This window comes from Capsicum annuum, chromosome 7 (assembly GCF_002878395.1).
Source record: "Capsicum annuum cultivar UCD-10X-F1 chromosome 7, UCD10Xv1.1, whole genome shotgun sequence".
In the NCBI taxonomy this organism is placed as follows: Eukaryota; Viridiplantae; Streptophyta; class Magnoliopsida; order Solanales; family Solanaceae; genus Capsicum; species Capsicum annuum.
The window spans coordinates 78,613,435-78,626,285 of record NC_061117.1 but is presented as its reverse complement, the minus strand read 5'-3'; the positions used below and the strand labels follow the sequence as shown (position 1 = coordinate 78,626,285).

General features: G+C 37.7%; 1 protein-coding gene across 2 annotated transcripts in view; it reads left to right on the top strand.

Annotated features, from left to right (window-relative positions):
• Positions 1-12,537, top strand: part of LOC107853744 (3-oxoacyl-[acyl-carrier-protein] synthase II, chloroplastic) — a 28,618-nt gene extending 16,081 nt beyond the window's left edge. Inside the window, exons 12-14 of one of the 2 annotated variants that reach the window (XM_016698726.2) lie at positions 8,759-8,818; positions 9,266-9,420; positions 12,120-12,537. In XM_016698726.2, the coding sequence (XP_016554212.1) occupies positions 8,759-8,818; positions 9,266-9,382 (177 nt within the window). In that variant the 3' untranslated portion in view covers positions 9,383-9,420; positions 12,120-12,537. Of the gene's footprint in view, positions 1-8,758; positions 8,863-9,265; positions 9,421-12,119 lie in introns of both variants that reach the window. The other variant, XM_016698725.2, reaches the window with a different exon arrangement.
• Positions 12,538-12,851: the final 314 nt, after the last annotated feature.

The window sequence follows — 12,851 nt, the reverse complement described above, 5'->3', positions numbered from 1 at the left end:
GTTTCGATCGAAATTCCCTCTTTTAATCCTTGAGGTCAAGGATCTGCTGAAGGAAGGGGTATTGTTACAAGTATGCAACATGGAGTATAAAGAAGAGAAGAAAGCAAGAATTTGAGCTGAGCTGACATTGATTAGTTAAAACTGTTAAACTGATAGTGATAGTTTAAAAAGCTGTTTTTATTGTAGCTGTTACTATAGCTGCGTCCCAAAGTTGGTTAAGACGGTTACAACTATCAAATTAAGAGTTTTAGCTATATAAACCATTGTACTGATTGTTACATCTATTGAATAACAACAAATCTCTTTCCTCTCTCTCAATTTCTTCCTATTCTTAGCTAAATTCTCGGATTTTCACTGATTGACACCAGTTTTTTTTTGAAGATAATTCCTAAAACTGCTTCACAATTGGCCTTCGATTATCAATTGTGCATCAATGTCTCTAATGTTCTATTCAACACTGCCTATCACACTACCTTAAAATGCTCACCTTATGAGGTCTTATATGGTCAAAAACCTCCTATCCATCTTCCCTATTTGGCTGGTGAATCAAAGGCTGAAATGGTTGATAGATCATTGAATGCCAGAGAAGCTGTCATCCAACTCTTAAAGTTTCACATTCTAAGAGCTCAGCAAAGAATGGAAGATTTGGCTGACAAACATAGATCTAACAGGACTTTTGAAGTAGGTAATTGGGTCTACTTGAAGTTGCAGCCTTACAGACAAGTTTCAGTGTCTACAAGGCCTTTTAACAAGCTTGACGCAAAGTATTATGGTCCTTACTTGATTGAGGTTAGAGTGGGTGTTGTTGCATACAAACTACTGCTGCCTAGTGAGGTGCTTATTCATCCTGCATTCCATGTCCCTCAGCTCAAGAAATGCCATGAAGTTCCTGTGAACATTGCTCACCCTCTTGTTATTGATTTATCCCGTCCCTACTGCTCCACCCCGGAGAGAATTGTAGACAAAAGACTGGTTAAAAAAGGTAACAAAGCAGTGGAACGATTGCTTATTAAGTGGAGCAACTTGGATGAAGATCAGGCTACGTGGGAATTTTCTTCTGAGTTTCGACCGAGATTTCCCTCTTTTAATCGTTGAGGTCAAGGATCTGCTGAAGGAAGGGGGTATTGTTACAAATATGCAACATGGAGTATAAAAAAGAAAAGAAAGCAAGAATTTGAGCTGAGCTGGCATTGATTAGTTAAAACTGTTAAAAATGATAGTGGTAGTTTAAAAATCTGTTTTTACTGTAGCTGTTACTGTATCTGCGTCCCAAAGTTAGTTAAGGCGGTTACAACTATCCAATTAAGAGTTTTAGCTATATAAACCATTGTATTGATCGTTACATCTATTGAATAACAACAAATCTCTTTCCTCTCTCTTAATTTCTTCCTATTCTTAGCTAAATTCTCGGATTTTCCCTGATTGGCACACTAGTTTTTTTGAAGATAATACCTAAAACTGCTTCACAATTGGCATTCGATTATCAATTGTGCATCAATGTCTCTAATGTTCTATTCAACACTACCTATCACACTACCTTGAAATGCACACCTTATGAGGTCCTATATGGTCAAAAACCTCCTATCCATCTTCCCTATTTGGCTGGTGAATCAAAGTCTGAAATGGTTGAAATGGTTGATAGATCATTGATTGCCAGAGAAGCTGTCATCCAACTCTTAAAGTTTCACATTCAGAGCTCAGCAAAGGATGAAAGATTTGGCTTACAAACATAGATCTGACAGGACTTTTGAAGTAGGTAATTGGGTCTACTTAAAGTTGCAGCCTTACAGACAAGTTTCAGTGTCTACAAGGCCTTTTAACAAGCTTGCCGCAAAGTATTATAGTCCTTACTTGATTGAGGCTTGAGTGGGTGTTGTTGCTTTCAAACTACTACTGCCTAATGAGGTGCTTATTCATCCTACATTCAATGTCTCTCAGCTCAAGAAATGCCATGAAGTTCCTGTGAATATTGCTCACCCTCTTGTTATTGATTTATCCAGTCTCTACTGCTCCACCTCGGAGAGAATTCTAGATAAAAGATTGGTTAAAAAAGGGAACAAAGGAGTGGAATGATTGCTTTTAAGTGGAGCAACTTGATGAAGATCAGGCTACGTGGGAATTTTCTTCTTTTCTTCTGAGTTTAGATCGAGATTTCCCTCTTTTAATCCTTGATGTCAAGGATTTGCTGAAGGAAGAGCTATTGTTACAAGTATGCAACATGGAGTATAAAGAAGAGAAGAAAGCAAGAATTAGAGCTGAGCTGGCATTGATTAGTTAAAACTGTTAAAATGATAGTGGTAGTTTAAAAATCTGTTTTTACTGTACCTGTTACTGTAGCTGCGTCCCAAAGTTAGTTAAGGCGGTTACAACTATCCAATTAAGAGTTTTAGCTATATAAACCATTGTACTGATGGTTACATCTATTGAATAACAACAAATCTCTTTCCTCTCTTAATTTCTTCCTATTCTTAGCTAAATTCTCGGATTTTCCCTGAATGGCACACAAGTTTTTTTGAAGATAATTCCTAAAACTGCTTCACAATTGGCATTCGATTATCAATTGTGCATCAATGTCTCTAATGTTCTATTTAACACTACCTATCACACTACCTTGAAATGCACACCTTATGAGGTCCTATATGGTCAAAAACCTCCTATCCATCTTCCCTATTTGGTTGGTGAATCAAAGTCTGAAATGGTGAATAGATCAGTGATTGCCAGAGAAGTTGTCATCCAACTCTTAAAGTTTCACATTCTCAGTGCTCAGCAAAGGATGAAAGATTTGGCTGACAAACATAGATCTGACAGGACTTTTGAAGTAGGTAATTGGATCTACTTGAAGTTGCAGCCTTACAGACAAGTTTCAGTGTCAACAAGGCCTTTTAACAAGCTTTCCGCAAAGTATTATGGTCCTTACTTGATTGAGGCTAGAGTGGGTGTTGTTGATCACAAACTACTGCTGCCTAGTGAGGTGCTTATTCATCCTACATTCCATGTCTCTCAGCTCAAGAAATGCCATGAAGTTCCCGTGAGCATTGCTCACCCTCTTGTTATTGATTTATCCCGTCCCTACTGCTCCACCCCGGAGAGAATTCTAGACAAAAGACTGGTTAAAAAAGGTAACAAAGCAGTGGAATGATTGCTTATTAAGTGGAGCAACTTGGATGAAGATCAGGCTACGTGGGAATTTTCTTCTGAGTTTCGATCGAGATTTCCCTCTTTTAATCCTTGAGGTCAACGATCTGCTGAAGGAAGGGGTATTGTTACAAGTATGCAACATGGAGTATAAAGAAGAGAAGAAAGCAATAATTTGAGCTGAGCTGGCGTTGATTAGTTAAAACCGTTAAAATGATAGCGGTAGTTTAAAAATCTGTTTTTACTGTAGTTGTTACTGTAGCTGCGTCCCAAAGTTAGTTAAGGCGGTTACAACTATCCAATTAAGAGTTTTAGCTATATAAACCGTTGTACTGATTGTTACATCCATTGAATAACATCAAATCTCTTTCCTCTCTCTCAATTTCTTCCTATTCTTAGCTAAATTCTCGGATTTTCCCTGATTTGAACACCAGTTTTTTTGAAGATAATTCCTAAAACTGCTTCACAATTGGCATTCGATTATCAATTGTGCATCAATGTCTCTAATGTTCTATTCAACACTACCTATCACACTACCTTGAAATGCACACCTTATGGTGTCCTATATGGTTAAAAACCTCCTATCCATCTTCCCTATTTGGCTGGTGAATCAAAGTCAGAAATGGTTGAAATGGTTGATAGATCATTGATTGCTAGAGAAGTTGTCATCCAGCTTTTAAAGTTTCATTTTCTCAGAGCTCAGCAAAGGATGAATGATTTGGCGGACAAACATAGATCTGACAGGACTTTTGAAGTCGGTGATTGGGTCTACTTGAAGTTGCAGCCTTACAGACAAGTTTCTGTGTCAACAAGGCCTTTTAACAATCTTGCCGCAAAGTATTATGGTCCTTACTTGATTGAGGTTAGAGTGGGTGTTGTTGCTCACAAACTACTGCTGCCTAGTGAGGTGCTTATTCATCCTACATTCCATGTCTCTCAGCAAGAAATGCCATGAAGTTCCTGTGAACATTGCTTACCCTCTTGTTATTGATTTATCCAGTCCTCCACCCCGGAGAGAATTCTAGACAAAAGACTGGTTAAAAAAGGTAACAAAGCAGTGGAACGATTGCTTATTAAGTGGAGCAACTTGGATGAAGATCAGGCTACGTGGGAATTCTCTTCTGAGTTTCGATCGAGATTTCCCTCTTTTAATCCTTGAGGTCAACGATCTGCTGAAAGAAGGGGTATTGTTACAAGTATGCAACATGGAGTATAAAGAAGAGAATAAAGCAAGAATTTGGGCTGAGCTGGCATTGATTAGTTAAAACTGTTAAAATGATAGTGGTAGTTTAAACATCTGTTTTTACTGTAGCTGTTACTGTAGCTGCGTCCCAAAGTTAGTTAAGGCGGTTACAACTATCCAATTAAGAGTTTTAGCTATATAAACCATTGTACTGATTGTTACATCCATTGAATAACAACAAATCTCTTTCCTCTCTCTCAATTTCTTCCTATTCTTAGCTAAATTCTCGGATTTTCACTGATTGACACCAGTTTTTTTTTTGAAGATAATTCCTAAAACTGCTTCACAATTGGCCTTCGATTATCAATTGTGCATCACATATGGGTACCTTTTTAGTACAAAGTTCATCCGGTTAGAAGGTTGACAGGTGCTGTATAAATGCATGGAATGAGTTATGCGAGAGTTAACTACCAAAATAACTAGTTTCTAGCCACGACATCTGGGTCTGCTTATTTAGTTTATCTCTAGAGAGCGACAATAGGATGTCCTTAATGTTAGTAGTGGTATATAGACCAACTTAATCAAGGTGAGAGTATAAGAATTATGAAATGAGTACTTGTTATGTATATTTTTGCCGGGAATATTGCGCTCTGATGAAGTTTATGACGCTTTTCATGTCGGACACATTTTATCCGATGTTAGGAAAAAGGCTAACTTGGTGGTTACGACGGCTAAAAATGCAACTTTCGAAAGCTTAGTGTTAGAGGGTAAAGTTGCTGATAAAAAGTTGTACAGGCTAGCCAAGGTTAGGAAGAGGAGGGCTCGAGACCTAGACCAAGTGAAGTGTATTAAGGATGCGGACGACAAAGTTTTGGTGGAGGAGGTTCTTATTAGGAGGAGATGACAATCTTACTTTCATAAGCTTTGGAACGAAAGAAGGTACACTAGCATTGTATTGGGGGATTTGGAACACTCTAAGAGACTTCGTGACTATGGCTATTGTAGGCGAGTTAAGATTGAGGAGGTTAAAGGTGCTATTCGAAGGATGCATAGGGGTAGAGCAACTTGGCCTGACGAGATTTCGGTGAATTTTTGAAAGTTCAAAGAGAGGCAGGGATGGAGTGGTTGATTAGGTTGTTTAACATCATTTTCAGGACGGCAAAGATGCCTGCAGCTTGGAGATGGAGTACGATGATTCCATTGTATAAGAACAAGGGTGACTTTCAGGATTGCAATAATTATAGGGGTATCAAGTTATTGAGCCACACTATGAAGGTATGGTAGAGGTGGTAGTGTTGCGTTTACGAAAGATTGTGACTATTTCTGAGAATCAGTTTTGATAGTTTTGATTTATGCCAGGTCGCTCGACTGCTGAGGCCATCCATCTCATAACGAGACTGGTGGAGCAGTATAGGGAGAGGAAGGACTTGCACATGGTGTTCATCTACTTGGAGAAGGCTTATGATAGAGTCCCCAGGGACGATTAAGGATATGTACGATGGATCCAAGAGTCGAGTTAGGACCGTGGGAGGGAATTTAGAGCACTTTCCGGTCTTGATGGGGTTACACCAAGGATCAACTCTTAGCACATTTTTATTTTCCTTGGTGATGGAAGTTTTGACGTTGCAAAATCAAGGTGAGGTGCCTTGGTGTTTGCTATTTGCAGATGATGTAAGTTGGAGGTTTGGAGGCAAACCCTAGAGTCTAAAAGATTTAGGTTGAGTAGGTCTAAGACGGAATTTTTGGAGTGTAAGTTCAGCGAGGCGTCGCATGAGGCTAATGTGGTTGTAAAGCTTGATACTCAGGCTATCTAGAAGAGAGTTTCAAATATCTTGAGTTTATGGTTCAGGGGAATGGAGAGATTGGCGAGGATGTCACTTACTAGATTGGGGTAGGGTGGGTGAAATGGCGGCTCACGTCTGGAATTTTGTGTGACAAGAAGGTGCCTCCTAAACTCAAAGGCAAGTTCTATTGAGTGGTGGTTAGACCGGTTATGTTGTATGGGGCGGAGTGTTGGCTAGTCATAAATTCTCACATCCAAAAGTGAAGGTGACAGAGATGAGAATGCTAAGGTGGATATGTGGGTTTATGAGGAAAGATATGATTAGAAATGAGGTTATTTGAGATAACGTGGAAGTGGCGTCAGTGGAATCCAAGATGCGGAAGTGAGGTTGAGATGGTTTGGACATGTGATGAGGAGGGGCAAGGATGCCAGGTGGGAGAAGTTCGCTAGGGATGGATTCGCGATTCAAGTAAGGTAGAGGTAGACCGAAGAAATATTGGAGGGAGGTGATTAGACATGGCATGGAGCAGCTTCAGCTTACCGAGGACATGATCCTAGATAGGAGGGATAGGAGGGTGTGGAGGAGGCGGATTAGGGTAGAAGGATAGTAGGAGGGGTGCGTCATTGTTATTAGGTAGGAGGACTTTGTTTTATTACCCGTGCTTGTAGCTATAGTATTAATGTTACTTCAGAGTTATTATTTGTCGTATTAGTTGGTGAATCTTGTTTATGTTATGGGTGTGGTTATTCCTATTGTTTCTTGTTCCTTTACTGTTTCCTTTCTAGACTGTTTTATCTTCAGCGGGCCTATAGGAAACAACCTCTCTATCTCACACTGAGGTAGTGGTATGGACTGCGTACACTTAGCCTCCCTAGACCCCACCTGGAGGGAAATATACTGTTGGGAATATGTTGGGAATATACAGGGTATGTTGTTGTTGTTACCCTCCATCAGAAGACATGTCGAAGTAAAACTTGAGTTACCTATGATTCCTTGCCTCGAAGTTTTTGCTACATTAATCTGAAATGTTGTCCATAGATGTTATAACTGATAATGCGATACAGGTATTTTGCAAGCAATTATGCAGGTGAACTTACGACAGTTTTTTATCTTGAAAATTACTCCATTATGTCTGGGTTTGGTCTTCTCTGATGTTTAGACTAGGGAAATATTTCCCAGCTACCTATTCGAACCACGAATGCGTCATGGAAGTATTAAACAGTAAGGACGCTTCTGAGGTTTGTGTGGTTGTGTGTAAACAGGTTAACCTATAGTAGATTTTTGGGTGTAATCTAAAAGTTGAGGTATTTAACTGTTATATCATCAAATAATAGGATAAAAGGATCTGGAGAAAACAAAAATATGTATACTTGGAGACAAGTTAGAGAAAAATTTCATATTCAATACAATGGCTTTTCAAATCTGTCCTTAACAACAAAAACGCGTGACCTTTGAAATCTCTGAATAATTCCAGGTGAGGTGGTTCTAAGGTTAGGATGTAAATGATATAGAGCTATACAAAATGTATCTAACCAATTTAGTTCTGTAAAAAAAAGCGTGGATACGTTCCCGAGTCCTGAAACTGTGTGCAATGATGGTGATGTTTCGTGTAAATGGTGCTTTTGTGCAAGTATCAAGGTGCTAAGGTGTGTGCTTTTGAAGACCATGACATTGAGGGGGCACTAACCAATAAATCTTTTGCGAGGTGATGTCTTTTTATGTTAACTAAAAATTAAGTCCTATCAATGGATAAATATGTTAGTGATCAGGAATTCAAAATTACAAATTATAGCACAAAGGCTAATCCGTAGATCTGACCAAGAATTCTAAAACTGTATTCTTTCATCCAACTCAGAAGCTTAATATGGATTTAGACTTGATTGTCGCGGTTTTCATTTCATATATTTCACTTAATTGCAATTCTTTTTGTTCATTTGGGTGAGAGCCTCAAAACAATGCACATGGGGAGCTTTCCATAGTGGCCAATTTATTTTATGTCAGAAATTGTTGCTTTTTGCCGATATTGTTGCTGCAGTGAGTTACGCCAGCTTGAAGTTAAGAACACGAAAGAACTGGGAGTAGAATAACTTTATAACCTTAAATTATTCGAATTGATGTTGACTGAAGAAACAAAAGAAACAAACTTTATCCGAATTCTTTTATTATATGTGGGTATAGTCTTTTATTTTGGCTACAGAAGTAGCTATAATGATTGCTTTCCAGAAGAGGATTGTAGGATTAGTGATTTCCTATTTTGAGATAATCCAAAGATCATTTTCTGCTGCTGCATACTTGCAGTTTGTTGGTCTGGGCGGTGTAATTGAAGTTAGATTGAGGTTCTGATCGGATCATCTCTATTCTTGAATCTGCCAGTCATTGTAATTTGCCTTGACAGTGGACAGGATGGTGAAGATTCTTGGACATTTACTTGAGCATATTGCAGATTCATGTTTTTGTTATAGTTTATTTGTGATAATGATAAATTAAACTGATGGGACATAGATGTTGCAGAATTTATTCTTAAGGTGATTGCTGATTACAGATTTCATCCTGTAAATCTTTCTTGACTACACTTTTAAAGGTTTCTCATTGCCTAACCCTTGCAAAAATTATCTTGCTGAAACTGCTGACTGACGATTAGAATTGGACTTCTCAGGCTATACGAACTGGTTGGGCTCATCCAAATATTAATCTTGAAACCCCAGATGAAGGCGTTGTAAGGATTTTTCTTCTGTGCATTGTCAACAATTTCTTGTTCATGTAAGCATGGTATATCATCATACACAGAATTTTACCATATTAAAACTGCTAAGAACGCTTGCTGTATTAAGAGCATGCAGTTGGTACACTTAATGGATTGACTAGCTAGTTAAGTTTAAATTTGCAGCTTCTCTGAATTTGTTTCGGTATCTCCAAAAGCTGGTCTAGAGTGAAGTCCTTTATGAAAATGGAAAAACTCACGAGTCACGACTCATAAGTCTATTAGTTTGATTCACATTGTCTGCACTAGTGGAGCTTTTCTCTCATATTGCAACCAAGACAGATTTCTTTCATGACATGAATAAGCATTTGATATATCTCCCATGTTTCACTATTTCAGCTTTTCACTCTTTGTTGGCCTTGTAATATCCGCATCTGATGATATGTAATATCAATGAAACAGGATACGAATATACTTGTTGGTCCCAAAAAGGAACGGCTGGATATTAAGGTGGCATTGTCTAATTCATTTGGATTTGGTGGCCACAACTCATCAATCTTATTTGCTCCTTACAAGTAGATCTCTTGGACAATATTGATGCATCTGACAGATACAAGGTATGTAGGTGCATGCTTGTTTGTATTGAGTGTGCGAAAATTTTAGAAAGCCATGTATTTTGAAGGGTGCACTTTAGCAAGTCTAATTAGTTGTTTGGTAGGGAACAAAATGGGAGAAGGAGGATCACTTTTTTAATATGTAACAGCCTTGTTATGATGTTTTCTTCTAGATAGAGGGAAGTGAAACTTCACTCCCCTGCTTCCTACTAAACCTTACATGCGGCAGTGATCAAAGTAAATTTGAGAATCTTGAGTCTGGAAAAAAGATTATTCTGCGATTTTATTATTACCTGTTGTTTCCTTTGCTTCGGTTATCGTAGTATTATTTGTTGTTGCTACTGCTCATATCTTCATTACTTTCAACATGGTTTATTCATTACTGCATTTCCTTTTCAAACCTGCTTTGATATGTTTAACTTGAGCCTGGGGAAGGCCCACTACAAGGGTGTATTGTACGTAAGGGTGTCAAATGGGCGGGTTGGGTTGAGATTGAAGATATTAAATGGGTTGAACTGGGTTTCGGGTTGGGTCATGACCCACCCAAATTCACTTTGGGTTGAACTGGATAAAAATTGGGTTGGGTCTTGACCCGCCAAATTTAACCCGCTTAATTTAAAAAATATTAATATAATAATATTTACCCCTTGTAAAGAAATTAAATTTGAATGAGTTTGAAAAGTTGGGTGGATGGATAGGGAGTGGGGTAAGAATATTTTTTTTAAATTTATTTTTTTTTAAAATAAAAATATATTTTGTAGGGAGGTGTGTGGGGTAAGGGGTCGGGGGTAGGAGGGGTGGGTTTTAGGATGGGGGTTGAGGTTAATTTTTTTTTTTTTAAAGATTTTTTTTTTTTAAAAAATAAATATTTTTTTCTTAAAAAAAAAATTGGGAGCGGACTGGTGTGGGGGTAGGGGTTAGGAAAATGATGGGGATTGAGGTAAAAGTTTTTTTTTTTTTTTAAAAATAAATTTAAGTTTTTTTTAAAAATATATATATATATATATATTTTAAAAATATACGTTTTTTTTGGAGTGGGTGGAGGATATGTTGTATAGGGGAGGAGGGTGTGGGGGATAGGGAGAGATAAAGGTTGGGGTAAGATTAATTCTTTTGTTAAAAAAAAAATTACTCCCTCCGTTTAAAAAAGAATGACTACTTTCCTTTTTAGTCCGTTTAAAAAAGAATGATTCCTTTCCTTTTTTGGCAATACTTTAATTTCAACTTTCCACATGGCATGTTTAGGACCACAAGATCAAAGGGCATTTTGGTACAGTTGACACAACTTTAATTTAAGGCCACAAGATTCAAATGTCTTCTTTATTTTCTTAAACTTTGTGCCAAGTCAAAGTAGGTCATTCTTTTTGAAACGGAAGGAGTATTTATTTACTTTTAAAAAGTTAAAGATTTTTAATTTTTTTAGGGTGGGGGTTCGGGTAGGAAGGGGGGAATGGGGATGAGGTGGGGTGGGGACAAGATAGAAAATTTATAAAGAGTTTTTAAGAAATAAAAATAATTTATTTAAGGGAGGCGAGGTGGGGGTGGGGTAAGTTGGCTTGTGGTTGGGTTAGGGTAAGGTGGGGGTGAGGTGAGGTGGATGATTTTGAGAGTGGAAGGACATATTGTCGCCTTTTTCCCAACTTTCATTAAGAAAATAATTTTTCTATTAAACGGGTTGAAGTAGAGATTGATTGGGTTCATTTGAACCCAATTTGAAAATGGGTTGGGATTTAACGGGTTGAGATTTACCCAATAGCTAATTATCTTGCCTATTAAGTTTTGGGCGGGTCAACTCAATTTGGGTTCATTTTGACACCCCTAATTGTAGAGAACCTTACCTTGCATTTCTGCCAGTGGCTTTTTCCAAGGCTTGAACTCGTGACCTCCTGGTCACATGGCAACAACTTTACCAGTTACTCCAAGCCTCCCCTTCCGAAAAAAAAATTATTCTGCGGTTTTATTATTACATGCTGTTTCCTTTGCTTTGGTTATTGTAGTGTTATTTATTGTTGCCACTATTCTCCATTATTTCATCATGGTTTCTTCATTACTAATTATTCTGTGGTGTTATTAGTATCTGTTGTTTCCTTTGCTTCGGTTATTGTAGTTTTATTTATTGTTGCCACTAGTCTTTTCTCCATTATTTTCATCATGGTTTCTTCATTACAATAGTTCCTTTTCAAACTTGCTTCGATATGTTTTACTTGAGCCGAGGGTCTATAAGAAACAAGCTCTCTACCTTCACAAGGTAGGGGTAAGGTCTGAATACACAACATCCTCCCGTGACCCCACTTGTGGGATTACACTCCACTGCATATGTTGTTGTTGAGTATGAAAAGAGAGTGGCAATTTACCCAGAACTATACTTCGTAGGCTATGCCATGACGAGTTTACTAGAACAAGTAGGATTCAAGATTTTGGGTACAGTACACCAATTTGGTACAAAGAAAAGTGCTAGCCATGACTAACAATTATTATTAAACTATCTGGTGACTTACCTTTCTCAAAATAATTATTAAACTGTCTGGTTGAAGAGATTTTCTTTTTACGATAAAAAAGAATTACATGAGCGTGCAATACCCTGAGTCAATAGCTTTTTTATTTCAAAATATTCCTAGCACTTTGTAGTATTGATTCACGTATGCTATAGTTTCCCCTTTAAATTCATTGAACTTAAATTGTATACGTTTCATTTGTCTTAGGAATATTTGAAAGGATTCGTGATCCGTGAGTTACATGAAGGACACTCGTGGAAGAGGACCAAGTCTCGAAGAATTTATCTTTTGGAAGGTAGTCTAATGATGGTGGTACTTCCCTCTTATATTCAGATTTGTTTTAGATGATTGTTGGAGAGAGAAGATCCTGGCGTGAAGAATAGGGGGAAGGAGTAATTTTTCTCCATAAGTTGTGACAATCTCCTTCTCTTATAGCTAAACTAAACTAAATCGTTTCTTATATATCCAATCCTTACACATACCAGCAAATGGTTGCCTGACCTTTAGGTGGTTGCATACGGCCGTTAATGCTTAGTGTACTAGTTTCTTTGTATACCATATATTTTGCAACACCATTAAATTTGACTTCTTGATATTTGAGTGAACAAACTTGCTTACAGGGAAATTGGTACAATTAAGTTTGGTATGAGGTGAAAGGACCTGTCTGGATTAAACTCGTTTGCTGTATTACCAGTTAAATACGCTTCTAAATGAACTCGGTAAAAACCGTAATGGAAAGAAAACTATTTGAATGAAGGAGCTAAGCTCCATTGCGTGATGTTTGAGCTAGACTCGGTGTTCGAGTGTCATCGGTCTCAGATTCAAAATTAAGTTTCATATCTGAATGCTTGAGAGATAAACTTAATAAAATATAGGAATTCGAAGTTGGTTTTAATTTCTGAACTAGTTAAGGAGGTAAAAGAGCAATAACGTTTAAAT